Source organism: Odontomachus brunneus, unplaced genomic scaffold, assembly GCF_010583005.1.
Source record: "Odontomachus brunneus isolate Ranch 3 - 2012 unplaced genomic scaffold, Obru_v1 Obru_scaffold_151, whole genome shotgun sequence".
NCBI lineage: Eukaryota > Metazoa > Arthropoda > Insecta > Hymenoptera > Formicidae > Odontomachus > Odontomachus brunneus.
In genome coordinates this window covers 610293-625323 of record NW_022639601.1, presented here as the reverse complement: position 1 = coordinate 625323, position 15031 = coordinate 610293, and the positions used below count along the sequence as shown (strand labels likewise).

The following is a 15031-nucleotide window of genomic DNA, read 5'->3' as shown; positions in this document are numbered from 1 at the left end:
ATCTTACCGAGTTCTAACCACAAAGAATGCTTTTTCATCACGCCCTCACTCGAAAAGATTAAGAGTTAGATACACAGAATACTTCACCGCCCATCAAGCGAAAAGTATCCTCACCTCATCATTGGAGCCGACAGTGAAGTCGTTGAGGGATGCCACCCAGCTAGCCAAGAGTTCGTTGAGGATCACCAGATCGTAGTGCAGCCACACAATGAGTTCGTTGACCCAGCGCACGGCCTCGGTGTCGGCTCCGGTCGCGGTCGGCAGATGCAGAGCCCTGGAGCTCCTGGACGGGCTGATGAGGGCACCGGAGGTCTTCCTGGTCAGGCGTTTCCTCACCGGCGGTGTCGGCGGCACGTAGCCGGCCGTCGAAGGAGACGGTGATCTCGTTACCACACTGGTACCGCCACTACCACCACCACTGCCAGCACCAGCACCACCAACACCACCTACAGCACCGATAACACCACCGCCGCTGCTGCTGCTACCACCACCAGCAGCAGCAGCACCAGCACCACCGGCGGCGGCGGCGACGGAAGTACCGCCGCCACCTGCACCACCGGTACCTGCTCTCGACAAGGACGTCGACGACGGTGATACCGACTTGGACTTGTCGAAGAGCCTTCCAGCGGCTCCGACAGCTCCGACGGCACTCGCTATCACAACACTCTCGCCGTGGTAGGCATGGCCGTCTTTGCCATGCTGCGCCGACGACGACGACGAAGTGCTGGCGAGCTCGTTCAGCACGAAGCGATTGTACACGTACTTGCCGACACACAGCACCACCAGACCGAACAGCATCCAGCCGAATATCAGCATCGACAGCGTATCCATGGTCGTCTCACCAGCCGAGTCGAAACTGCATATCAGATCGTCCACCCGCTCGGCCAAGTCGGCCATATTGCCCCATCGTTCTGCCAACCAAGTCCAATTGGATTCCAAAAACATTCTTTTCTATTTTCACCCGCGAGCGCTCGGCACCCCACCACCGCTCTATACTTGGCTATTAATACACCGCGCATATACCCTGGCTCCCCCGGACTACACGCCACTGGTTGTCCTCGACGCCGTCGTCGTCGTCGTTGTCGGCGTCGTCTGCTCGCACGTTCACCGTCTTCCGGATCCGCGACCTACGGAAGTCGCGTTCGCGCTCCGCCGTGCTCGAGCAGTGCTGCTGCGATTAAAAGTGACCAGGTAAATCGTATCGCTTCAAGCTTGACTGTTCTCTTCGACTTCTTTCAGTAGCCTTCCACTAGCCTGATCCAATCTCTATCTCGTGGAGTCTGCAATCTGCTAAATCGCCCCTAAGTTTCAATTAGTCGATGGAAAGGTTGATCAATGACACTTCTTCAGCGTCATTGCAGCGATGATGCTGATCAGAGATGACCAAGTCAGTTATACTGCTTCAAGGTCGGTTCTTCTCTTCGACGTTTTACAGCATCTTGACTGACTTAACCTTTATTATGACCAATTCGTGGGGTCAGTAATCGGCAAAATCGCCGATTTCTTCTAGTCTGAGACTTATGAGCTTCGATTGTCCAACTGGAAGATCGATCAACCGTGCTGCGAAGCCGCACACTTCCTTCGCGACCTCGCTTGTAGTCGACCTTGATAATGAACTCTTTTCGTCGGTAGCGCCAAGTCGTGGTGCTATCTTCTACGCGACACAGTCTATCTACGTGGAACAGTAGAGACTAAGAGGAACATAACAATGAAGCTGTTTATGAATGGTATCTTCGAGACCTCGTTACTAGGTTAGATCCTTCTTCGGAAACTGAGATTAATTAAAGTTGCTGCGCGTCGATAATCGTTGTAGTCTGCCTGTACGGGATGAGATCGAACTGAAACAAGAAAGATTCGATGCGTTAGGCGATTAGTTGTTACGACGATGAAAGAAGGAGCTTATTAACTGCCATCAACCGCTAATATTGTCGTAAATAAAAAGCAATTACGTGATACGCCTACGCACGTTATTGCACACGCGATTTTGTACATGGAAAAATCCCGTTGTGCCAGTAGAATTGACAATATTAGAGCCATAATTAAGGTAAACTTTCTTGATTCGATAACCATGTTATATCGAGAATAATACGTCGTATATATATTGTTTTAACTTTGACAGAAAAATCGCCTCGTACTCTGGTGTAAAGTTCATTCTAGTGTAAAGTTCAATTTACTTCCAAAATATTCCCCGAAATTATGCACAAAAACTACGTTAGAAATAAAACAAAATAGATAATAATAATTAGAACGATAAGTGATTTAATATTTCTTGCGATTTTAATATTTTAGGACTCTTTATTTCCCCTTATCTCGTATCAATAATAATTTCTGAACATAAGCTGAGGCTAAGAAAATAATTTGCAAAATATAGACATTTCATACATGGTAAACAAATTGCAACAGTTGTCATAATTTTTCCAAACTTATAATTGCCTAAAGACAGATACATTATAATTATTACTTATACCTCAATAGACTGATAGTACGTAAATTTTACAGCAACTTTAAGTATATTAAATCACGAAATTCAACAACAATGAGACCCTTATGAGTGATCAGATTACACTCATATTTATCATATAAAGTGACAAAATAGAAGTACAAAAGAAATACGAAAGAAAATTATCAAAATTTGCCTTAAACAATACGTCATATTAAATATAACATAAAAATTTAAGTATAGTTTTTAATAAATGTCTTATTGCTTATGTCTTATATTAATACAACGTTCAAATTAAAATTTATAGTATAATATAAATTTCATTTAATATAATATATTAACTTCATAAAAAATTATAGAGTTTAATTAGTAAAGATAATTAATTTAATAGAATATATTGACTTTAAAAGAATTAAAATGACGTCATCGGGAATTCCATCGTTAAAACATTTTAAATCAATTTTTTAATAATATACGTCCAATATATGTCTAATAATATACATTCAAAATCGAGCATGTCACTGTCAGGATTAATAATCCTATTAGTATACAAGTATTAGTTTCAGTAATATTGTTATTGAATAAAAAAGATACTCGTCAATTGTCACTCAATTCTGTTCATACAACAGCTTTCCTTTTCTACGTAAACAGAGATTCTTCCGCGAATACAAAAGTACACTTCTCGTATCTGTTTCATATTTATCCGATACCGACATTGGTCTAATTCTATCAATATTTTTATCTAGGTTATCGGTTAGAGCTCGTATCGTTCACCTCCCGAAGATCATCGAAGACGAAAGTCTGCCAGGAAACAAACAAACATATTAAATTTGTCACTACGAAAACTCAGCTAGAGTTTCTAACCTTATCGAGCGATACTTTGTATTACAATGCGAGTAATAAATATTTTTAGCCGGCTATCGCCGTCTGTGGGTCGGTTAAGCGATAAAAGGTAACGACGAGCGGCCGCAATAACGAGAATTGCCGACCAACAGCCTTGACGATGTCTTATCACTCGACTGCTATAATTTTTGCAAGATAGAAGGAGAAAGGATAAGAGAGAGAGGGAGAGAGAGGGAGAAAATGTATTATTTATTATGCGCTTTAGATGCTATCTTCTTAAGCGCAGAAAAAAACTTGCACGCAATATACTAATAATACACAATACAATAAAAGATTAGCAGTATTATGAGATATTATATGTGAGTAAGGTGAGTTCATGTGAAGAAATATGAAGTAAAGCGAAATGTCTAGTAGTCGGCATTCGATCTGTTTTCGATACTTCTGCGCGATTTTACCAAATATTAAGATGTATTAGGATTTATTAAATATTTATAATTAATTATTCATTATTATTTATTATTTAATTATTCTCTTAAGTTCTCGTGCACTCTTTAATATTTGATAAAATTCGTGCATATAAGTTTCGGAAACAAATCGACTGCTAGCTGAACGTTTAACTTTATTTTGTTAGAGAAAAAAAGAGAATGTTTTGTAATGAAGAAAGAGTCAAATGATGAAAAAGATAAAGGAATAAAAAAATTAATTCAAACTTGGAAAACCCTTTTAAATGTATGGTAATTAGAATATAAATCTAGTAATTTATGAAAAAAATGTTGAAAAAAATAAAAAAGAGAGAAACTGCTTCTTTAATTTTTTATAAAGTAAGAAATTTTCACACATACCGATATCTAGTTACTATATCATTAATTATTATATTATTAATTATATAATATATAAAATCTTATATACAGAGTGGCCCACGTAAAGTGTTACAAGCTAATAACTCTAAACATATTTGTCCTATCAAAAAGTTGTTCATGAAAAAGTTTCATATATTCGAGGGACCTTTCTAATTACATAAACAAAAATCCACTTCCGTCTCCCCTTGAAGAGGGGCGGGGGATAACTTCAAAGTTTCAAATGGAACCTTCTATACAATGTTACATATTTGGATTCTACGGGAAAAAACAAGTAAACTTTGTCTGAAACATTTCTTTGGAAAATGCTTTTATCAAAAGTTATAAAAATTTAAACTTTAATATAGAATACATTGAAATTAATGATAAATTAAATAAGACTCATAGTTTTTCTGTTTTGTTTTATTTTATTAAATGTTCGAACTGTTGACCATTAACATCTAAATACTTATTAATTTTTTTTACAAAACTTTGCCTAACTCTAACTTTGCCTAAACAACATTTCTGGGGTCACCTTAGTGCAAGCTAAGAGTTAGGCAAAGTTTTGTAAAAAGAATTAATAAGTGTTTAGATGTTAATGGTCAATAGTTCGAACATTTAATAAAATAAAACAGAAAAATTATGAGTCTTATTTAATTTATCATTAATTTCAATGCACTCTACATTAAAGTTTAAATGTTTATAACTTTTGATAGGAGCATTTTCCAAAGAAATGTTTCAGACAAAGTTTACTTGCTTTTTCCCGTAAAATCCAAATATATAACATTATATAGGGGGTCCCATTTGAAACTTTGAAGTTACCCCCCGCCCTCTTCAAGGGGGGACGGAAGTGGATTTTTGTTTACGTAGTTAGAAGGGCTCCTCGAATATATGAAACTTTCTCATGAACAACTTTTTGATAGGACAAATATGTTTAGAGTTATTAACTTGTAACACTTTACGTGGGCGACCTTGTATATTATAATCTATTATTACTTTTTCATTATCTATACTGGATGTAATTATTTGCTTGATTGATATTTAGAATACTATTAAATATCTCACATCCTCCTGTATACCCAATAGATTTTCCTCGAAATATTAAGTAAACAAATTGATTGAATTGTTTACCGCTAGATGGTGTGACGATTGTTTTCTTTTCTCGCGGTCTAAATATATTCATTATTACTATAAAAAGGAAAAGGGATTCGATTATTTGTTCGATTAATATTTAGAAAGATGTATCATGTTTTACTCCTGGATATCCAATAAATTCTCCTAAAAATATTATGTAAAAAAAACTGATTGAACTGCTTACCGCTAAGTTCTTTCTTGCAATTCAAATTTATTCATTACTATTATAACAAGGGAAAAGGGATATATAGAAACATTGTCAGATGCACTTACACGAAACACATTCAATTTTTAGAAATCGGTACAACGATACACCGTCTTAATTCATAATAATTGTGACAAAAACAAAATCTTATCTTGATTGAATATTTTGAATATTTTAAGGCAATGAGAATAACGCACTATATTATTTAGACAAACCATCTAGCAGTTGCTGTTAGCATTTAGAGCGATAAATAAACACAGATATTCGGAATTTAAAAGCACATTTAAAATACCTATACGCTTTATCAAAGGAATTATATAATCTTTACATATTTTTAACACAGACAAGATGAAAAAGTAAAAATTAAAAAGAGAGAGAGAAGTGAAAAGAAAAAGATGAAATAAAAAGAAAAAGAAACAGCAACAGAATAAAAGAAAAACGCGAATATCGTTTCGGAGGAAAGTATCGTTGCTCACATCGTGAAGAATTATTGGCCCGTGTTGCAAGTCATAGCTCGTCAATTGATTCAAATGATTCTATCACGCTGTCATGATCCACAAGCAGGATCAATGAATCGGGTCAATAGCAAAGAAAACATCGAAGGACATGCGCAATGTAGCCAGATTGAGCATCCGTGCATATTTCTTCTTGACTTTTCGTCAAAAGAACGTTTCTCACCGTCTCTTCGACACGTCAAATGATGTATGATCGATACCCAAACTGAACAGAAAATCACGATGACGTCAAATAAAGTCAAAACAATGAAAAAAAGATGGAATCATAATTGATAGAATCGTGAGCTTTTTCCAGTTATTTTCAATTTTGATTTTTTGTTTTGTCTGGGTAGATTCGCTGACCGACAAAAATCCAGGTAGAACGAATAGTCAAAATAATGTCAATCTAACGTCATTTTGACTAAATATTGACCAAATTTCGTCAAAATTACATCAGATTGATATTATTATCTGTTCTATCTGGAAAACCAATTTTGGCAGGACACAAAAATCACTTTACTTTCACTTTAAAACTTAGGCTTTTATAACTTTTGTCACTAAACTACACTCTTTTTACATTCCTTGTATATTACAAGATCACTCAATGCAAAAAATACGAAACAAAATGACAAAGTAACACAGCTAGCATTCATTGTCGTACTCATCGCCAATAGTTTTGTATAATTTTGCAACAGATATACTTGCAAACGAGTGATTCTCTTCAAAAGTATATTGATTTCCTCTAAACTTTCGTTTTTTCTGCCTTCCTCTCTTCACTTCTTGTTGTTTAGAACCTTTCTTATCCATCGTAATAAACGTGAAATGTCCGCAGCGTTTGGAAGTTCAAAACACACTGCCGTTATACTTTCAACTGGTTTTGTTCTCTTCTATCGTAGGAATATATATATATATATATATATATATATATATATATATATATATGTATGTATGTATGTATGAACTCTTTAGAAAACGTACAAAAAAATTCAAGACTCAAAGAAAAGATGTTGAGGTGTAAGCAAAGACCTTTGCGAGATTTAATAACGATATTTCAGGCCGGCGCGCCTTTGTATTCAAACCGCTCCTGCTCCGTCAATTTTTCGATATTCTCCTACCTTCACACAAATATTTTCAAATGTACATATTTTAAGAATGCAATAAAAAATGACCAAAATTTTTTTCCACATAATTCTCCCTTAAAAGCGAAACGGCCAATATCTGGTGAACGTTTCGCTGCGAGCACCGTTACACTTTCGCCACATCGGCCAATACGTGGAAAGTGTGCGCGTTCACTTTTAATCGCGGTTACCGTGTAGCCGGGTCAGTGCGCGCGTTGACTTCTTATCTGCTTATCTCCCTCTCCCCTTGTCTCTCTCACTCTCTCTCTCTCTCTCTCTCTCTCGTGTTGCGTGCCGCAAATCCGGCCTACTATTTCAATCTATCGCACCTGTGCCATATCTCGCTCTACGAGACTTCGAAGTGTCCTGTTGACGACTCGACGCGAACAGCGTCTTCCCACGAGGACTTCTCGATCGGGAGTGTCGCTTCGAAGTAGGCCAGACGTTCCAGCATCTTCTGTAGCTAGAAGAAAAAAAGGGAAACACGTGACTATGTGTGTGTATATATATATATATATATATATATATATATATATATATATATATATATATATATAACATCGCACATTCATGCCGACGCTTATGTCACGTTCACTCAGCAGCGAAAAAAATCGATGATTTAAACATTAAGGCTAAATGAGACGAGAAAAATAATTAATAGATTGCTTATTTTATGGTCGTTTTAAACGTTTAATTTTTTTTTAATCGTTTTTGTCATATATTGAACAATGTTTCAATTCACTTCTGTTTCATTGTAATTTCATTCTATAAAATCATTTATAATTCTGTGTAATCAATACGGCATAAACTTTGCAAACAAATCATTGTTCATGATTTTATGAAGATTACAGAGAAAAGTAGAGTATAAATTGTTACTTCTCGTGCAATTCGATTGGAGTGCGATAAAATCATCCAAAATCTTAAAAAAAGAGGTACACATACCTCAAAAATCACATAAAAACTTATTTTCTAATCGCTATTTTGAGATAAAAAATATTTACTATTTTTTCTAGCGCACCCAAGAACCACAGCTTAAAAATCAGACAAAACTACTGAAAAGCGAGGTTTTACAGCATAAAAACCTTCAGAAATATTTTCTCCTTCATAAAAAACAACAGCATTTCTGGCGCACCCGAGGTCGGGAGATCCAAAATCAAGCAAAACCACCTAAAAAATTCGCAAGGTAATTTATCCTAAAAATCCTTAAAACCTTCTTCCACCAAGAAAATTGTTATCGAGATTTCTGACATATCTGGGATCGGAAGATTATAAATTAAATAAAGCCCACCTCAAAATCAAGGTATAAAACGCAGAGGTTTTTATATCCTAAAAACTATCAAAAACATTATCCAGCTGCCTCTATGAAAATTGTTGTCAAAGTTTCTAGAGCATTCGGCACTGGAAGATTAAAAACAGAATAAAACAAAAATTAGGCTCAGAAACATCAAAAACAGGTTCCAAATCCTTAATTGAGCAAAAAAGTTAGATCTCCAAGGAATTTCAGCTTTTGAGCGGTTTTGCCGAGTGTTGACAAATTGAAATTTTAAACCGCTTAAGTTTAACGTTCTAGTTTATATGCAAAGTAGGCATTTGTTGTGATGACTATATATATTTTAAGTAATTGGTCGCTTATATTTATGTTTATATTGCCACAATTAGCAGTGTTTCGTTATTATCCTCAATTTTAAAATCACCTCCGGCTATCACATCGGAACCCTTCTGTGAATTAATTAACTAATAGTAAGTGTTAAAACGCCCTTTAATGTAATAGTAAGTGTTAAAACGATCCTTTCTTTCCCTTTATCCTCTTGCAATACTGTTCCTGTACATTAATCATTGATATTTTATGTTGACAGAACAGAAAAAGTATCCATAACTCGATCAAAATTCAATGAACATAACGAATTAAACGTAAATAATTGTCATTAATATCGTTTTATTCATGTTAAACACGTTTCTTTATTAGCAGTGGCGCAATAAAGATTATTACTATTTGCAGGTACAATTTCTAAAAAAAAAAATTAAAGAGGACAATGATAGTTTAATTATATATAGTTATCGAACGTATTGAAGCTCGAATTAATATCCTAACCGCGCAAATAGAGTCCTTACACACGGAGATAACTTCGCTGAAAACAGATATGAGCTCACCGGGAAACCGCATTACTAATGAAATAACTCAAACTTTAAAGAATTCTATTAAATAATAATAGAAAGTGAAGTGAAGCGGACCAAACGTGAAACTGCGAAGCTCCTTGTTCATTCGTAAATATTGCATTTTTTTATCAAATGACATTATTTCAACTAGCTCTGCCTTTGTTATGTAGAATTACAAAAGTAATGTATCTTTCTATTTTCTCTGTTTCAGAAACTGACGAAAAGTATATAATAAAAGTATGTAATAAACATGGGAATGAACACGTGCCACAGTTGACATATCATGCACTGAGAGAAAAGACTGGTAACTATAACAAACTGCATTTAGTTACAGAAATTCGTTGAATGCTTAGTAACTAATACCAAATGTGATAATAATTACCAAATATTTAATAGATCGGGAGTATGACGTAATTGCATTCACAGTAATATCAATTAAATAATTTAGTAATAGTTACTTAATGTTAAATATTTAATATGAAATATATTACAGTTATGAACAGATATTTGATAATTGTTATGAAATTGTTATATCTCATGTAATAAAAGATTCAATAGGTACGAGTTCTATTTTGTTACCAGTATAAGTATGTTTTGTTGCAGCACAACGAAAAATTCATTCATTTGCAACTATTACATCGTTTCAATATCTATTATTACAGATGGTTGGTTGAACCTACCAAAAATTTTGTAACTATTACAAATCGCTTATTTTGCTCAACTATTCAATAAGTTTTATTTACCAAATATATTCTGGAAGCAAATAAATTTTACTTCTGTCAAATAAATAATTTATTTTACAGAACTAAATTAATTAATAAGTATTGCCATAACTTTAGCCCGCTATATTTACGTCTACTATTTAGTAATAGTAACCAAATTTTGATAACATTTACTAAATTCTTCTCTCAGTGTGCGGAGATCGCGCGCGCGAATTTTAACATTAAATATAACCATTCGATTCTAAATATATATTATTCTTAAATTAATTTGTGACTTTCTTCCTTTAAGTCCCTCGTGGACTTAGAGGCTCACGTTATGAGTGTCACAAGCGTGACTAAAGGTCTCCGTACGAGAACATCTGTAACATGTTATGTTACGTTAAGTACTGACAATGCAATTGTCGTAAAATTAAACCTTGACTTAAGTCAAGGCACAAAGAATCCGTAAACTTAACATGTTACGGATGTTCCTGTGTGGAGAGCCTAAGTCCTGCAGGACTTAGAATAATATCTGCATCTGTGCTCAAGATATCGCAGGAGAAAGCGTCCACACAGTGGTGGAGACTGCAGACTAAGGATCTCCGCACAAAAACATCCGCAACATGTTACGTTACGTTAAGTACTGACAATTCAATGGCTATACCTGTACGTAAAATTAAACTTAAGTCAAAACACAAAGAAATCCGTAAACTTAACATGTTACAGATATTCCTGTATAGAGACCCTAATCCATAAAGATCTCACGGACCTTCCTTTCACCAACCGGTAATGTCGAGGAAGCGGAGAACCAAAAACAGCTCGAATAAGAAGCTTCCTAAGGTGTTGCAAAGCACGACGTATATGGAACAACGTCAAAATGAGGCAAAAATGAGGAGAAAATTACTAAAAGTTCATTTTTCGATCACAATTCGATTATTTTGATTTCGTCATCATAAATTTCTGTTCTATTTGAAACACATCGTACAGTAAACTACTTTAACTACTGAATAAGTTCTTGTCTAGTTCCTACGCAGTATTTTTATAACTAATATAAATGCAATAATACTTGACAACAACTCAGCGGACTATAAAAACTGCTATATTTTCACCAGGATAAAGTGAGTTGTAAAGCGATTTCGACGCAATGAAGTTGTGAGCTCACCAAATTATTAAAATTGTATTATTGCGACAGGCCTAGTAATTATATTATTATTATTATTAATTATTATTAATGTTACTATTATTTATTAGTATTTAGTGTTCTTAATTATACTATTAATTATATCATATTATATGTATATATATATATATATATATATATATATATATATATATATATATATATATATATATATATATAATATATATTATATTATTTATATTATATTATTATTGTGTAATCCGTCGGTAACATCCTTCAATTTTGACAAATTAGTGAGCTTTCAACTTCATTGTGTCTAAACAATTTTGCAATCCACTGTACAAGAAATAAAAAAAAGAGTATAACCTTATAAGTGACGATCGTCGTACGTTAAATTTATATAGCTACGACATTATTGGAGCTCGTCATTCGCTTTGACATTCTATTAAGTTACCCACAGCAGTTGAGCCAAAAAATGTGACGTCAGGAAATATATCCGCGACTTTTTAAGATAAATAACACTTCCATATCGTGGGCGAATAAACAAATTGTGGATGGAAGCTAAACCGCTTATTTGCTTATTGTTATTTTTCATTGTTATTGTGGAGAGATATCTCTCTGTTACTAAAATTTTGATTTAATTAAAAAATCAAGTTAATTTGAATTGAATCTACTCATTAATTTTAACTTAATGCAAAATTAACTAAATAATTTTTTCTTTCGAAGTCAGAATTTTAACCAATTTAGTTAAATAATTTAGAACAGTAATTTTTCGAGAGAGACAATCTATTGACTCAGGCGTGATTCTCCGCGATCTATTAAATCGTAACTCTCGATACGGCGCCATTGATCGACTCTAGAATAAAGCCCTCGAGTTCGTTCACGAAAATGGTTTCTACGCGTATCAAGTAGTCTCATTGGTAACGACTACTACAGAGGCGTTTTACTTAGTATATGTACACAAATACACACGTATGTATGACGATCGTAAAACCGCTCCAAATATGCTTCTGGATATCGATTAATCCGCCGAAGGGCAAAGCGACTTTTGTCACGCAAAATGAGGGAAATTCTTAGTGTCTCCGGCTAAAGTATACTAACACTTCGGTAAAACAGCGTTGGATATTAATCGACTAAAATTTGACTAGAATCAATAATACAAGTTAATCAAGTGTCACATATGTACACTATCACAAATGATTCAGTTAATTAATGAAATGAATTATTAAACAAACCTTGATTTGACTAATTACACACGAAATGTCAACACAAAAATTAAATCCTCAATCTAAACCGTCAATTGTAATTAATTTTGTGCTGCTGTTCACAAATAGGAGAAACCGGGTCCAGATGGCCCCAGAAGTATTGCTCGCATATGTGCCTTTTTTAATATTTATTTTGAGAGGAGCAGCGGATACAAAATTCCGAAATAAATCTTTTAAAATGCAGATACTTCTCCTTGAGTTTTATTAAATTTGAAATAATATTATTATTAAAAAATAGAGAAAAACTAATTTAGCAATAGCAAAGTAAATTTTCGATTCTCTCGAAATCTTGTGTTAGTATTCTCTCCATCGGATGAATAAAGTTATGCGACGTGTTACTAGCTAGAATGAAATTCCTTGGAAGTCTATTATATACCGTTTCGGATAATAAAAACTATTTTTCTACTTCGAGCTGATATGTATGGCAACTCTAAAAGATTTGAGAATAAGATATCTCTACTTTAATTTCCTGTATGCAAAGATAGCGACCTCGAATTTTATTTTTCCGTTGCAACTACTTTTATTTCAGAAACGTTAAAATCCGTCTGAAAATTTAACTTTAAATTTAAATTTAAATTTAAATCTTCAAATTTAAAAAGAATTTTAGTTTTTCTAACAATATATGAACTTAAAAATAAACAAACGATTTAGGGTCGTTGTTAGTGGAAGATTGATTCATTGCGTTGTAAAGATCGGAAAATAGTTTGGCGCGTGCGTTTGACACTACAAACATTATTATCCTCCCCATCATAGACATTTGCAAAAAAACATCCACAATCGGCTCTTAATAGCCTTATTCCTTTCAAATAAAAATAAACAAGTTGTAGTAAAAATATATACTATTAATTTATATTTTTATATACATGATACTGTTAATTTACAATTAATTAAAACAAAATTAAAATATAGTCTATATTTTAACATTTTACAATCTACATCTAACATAAAAAGGAAAATCGAAATTCAAGAGATATGAAGTATGATGCAATCTGTGATTAATTCATTGATTAAAAATTAATTTTATCGATCGACATATCAAATTATTCGTAATTATATATTTTACAAAGATTAAATCATTTTAATTATTAATATGTATATTATTTTAGTCAAGTATAATTTCAATCGATTAATGCTTAAAACTCATAAAATGTCCTGTCAAGACCGAAAAAATGTTTTAATGTGCGTTACATCATCGACATTATTACCCTTCCGCAAAATGTCATTCATTGCAGCCATCAATGCGTTCATTCTTATAGGCCGTTTACCTTTTAACCTTCCGCCAGGCGCGGGTCTTTCATGAAAATGTCATTAAACATTTTACTAATTAAAAAGAAAACATTACATTTTTAAAGAACACAATCTTGTACCAGTTTTCACAATTTTAAGATTTCTAACGATTTTAGAAGTTAACGTGGAAACCTGATTGATTGAGACAATAATCATACTTCTTTTTTATTTTTTATCTCTCTACAGTTATACAGTTAGTTACCTACCTAATTTGTTTTTTCCGCGCCAATTTTTAATATTGCTAGAATATTAAGATAAGATTATAGATACATAGAAAGATTGGTACAAAATTATTTCATACCTTTTAGAGCTTTTGACATTTTCAAGGTTTTTTTAAAATGTTTTATTTCATATTTTTTTAATTATTTACTAAAGTTTGTTTTTTTGAAGTCAGTTAAAAGAAATTTCTTTGGAATTTGGTTAAAAATAATAGTCTCGTCTTGTATCTCTACATGCTCTCGAATTTTCAAAAAAAGTAATGGAATCACTTAATTTCCAGTTTGCCTGGACAAATTCGGGTGATGACCAATCTATAAACCATGTACATAACATGCTGAACAAGCTACAAAAAATTTCACCTCATTATCTGTAATGGTTCTCGAGTTATGAAAGAACATACAAACGCACGTAATGATAAACTGAGAACCTTAGTTTTTCTGAAGCCAATTAAAAAACACAACACTTATCACTCTACCCCCACTTTGCATTGTACCAAAATGGATCACTGAGAATCTCTCCTATTGAGAGAAAAAGAAAGAGAAAGAGAGAGAGAAATGATTGATCTAACTAAAATTATAGAGTTATTTTTAGCCTCAACCATATTTTTTGGTTGTCCCAGCAAAAGTGCAATAACAGTACATGTATATAAGATTAATGCCACTAACATTACAATAGAATTTAATAAAAAAAAAACAGTTTTCTTGACCACGATTTACAGTAATTCTATATACGATTATAATTACAAATACCTAAAATTCTTGTTCCACAGCAGGTACGCGCGCGCGACACACACTACCGAAAGATCAACGATTCTAATATTTTCATCCACTAATTTTATAAACAAACCGCAACTGAATGTACCGAGTGTCGTGTACAAAGCCGGAGCACTCCTCGCATCACGCAATCGCGCTATCTCCGCGCGCGCGCGCGCGCTCCATGCTGGCCGGAACGCCGCTCTTCGCGTCCGAATTAATTAATTTTCGAACGGCCAACGATATGAGGAAGCAGGAGAGACAACGTGTCGTTACACACTCATACATCCGTGCTCTCGTGGACCGCAGTATCTCTGCGCATTGCGTCCGTTTCGGACGCATTGACTCGGTCTCTCTCTCTCTCCCCTCTCTTTCACTCCTTCTCTCTCTCTCTCTCTCTCTCTCTCTCTCTCTCTCTCTCTCTCTCTCTCTCCCCCGC

At 34.1% G+C, this 15031-nt stretch overlaps 1 protein-coding gene and 1 long non-coding RNA gene across 10 annotated transcripts in view; one reads left to right on the top strand and one right to left on the bottom strand.

The window, feature by feature from the left end:
* The window catches only part of LOC116850659, a 50029-nt gene extending 49055 nt beyond the window's left edge, over positions 1-974 (bottom strand). For all 7 annotated transcript variants that reach the window (XM_032829190.1, XM_032829188.1, XM_032829189.1 and 4 more), the window contains exon 1: positions 115-974. In XM_032829190.1, the coding sequence (XP_032685081.1) occupies positions 115-945 (831 nt within the window). In that variant the 5' untranslated portion in view covers positions 946-974. The remainder of the gene's footprint in view (positions 1-114) is intronic.
* A 72-nt stretch (positions 975-1046) lies between these two features.
* LOC116850660 lies at positions 1047-11200 on the top strand. 3 transcript variants are annotated; one of them, XR_004379396.1, is made up of 6 exons: positions 1047-1191; positions 8084-8253; positions 8927-8981; positions 9070-9335; positions 9439-9531; positions 10478-11200. It is a non-coding gene; the product is annotated as an uncharacterized LOC116850660 (long non-coding RNA). The 3 variants fall into 3 exon arrangements; XR_004379397.1 differs by lacking the exon at positions 1047-1191 and adding an exon at positions 2770-3651; XR_004379398.1 differs by lacking the exon at positions 8927-8981.
* The last annotated feature ends 3831 nt before the right edge of the window (positions 11201-15031 follow it).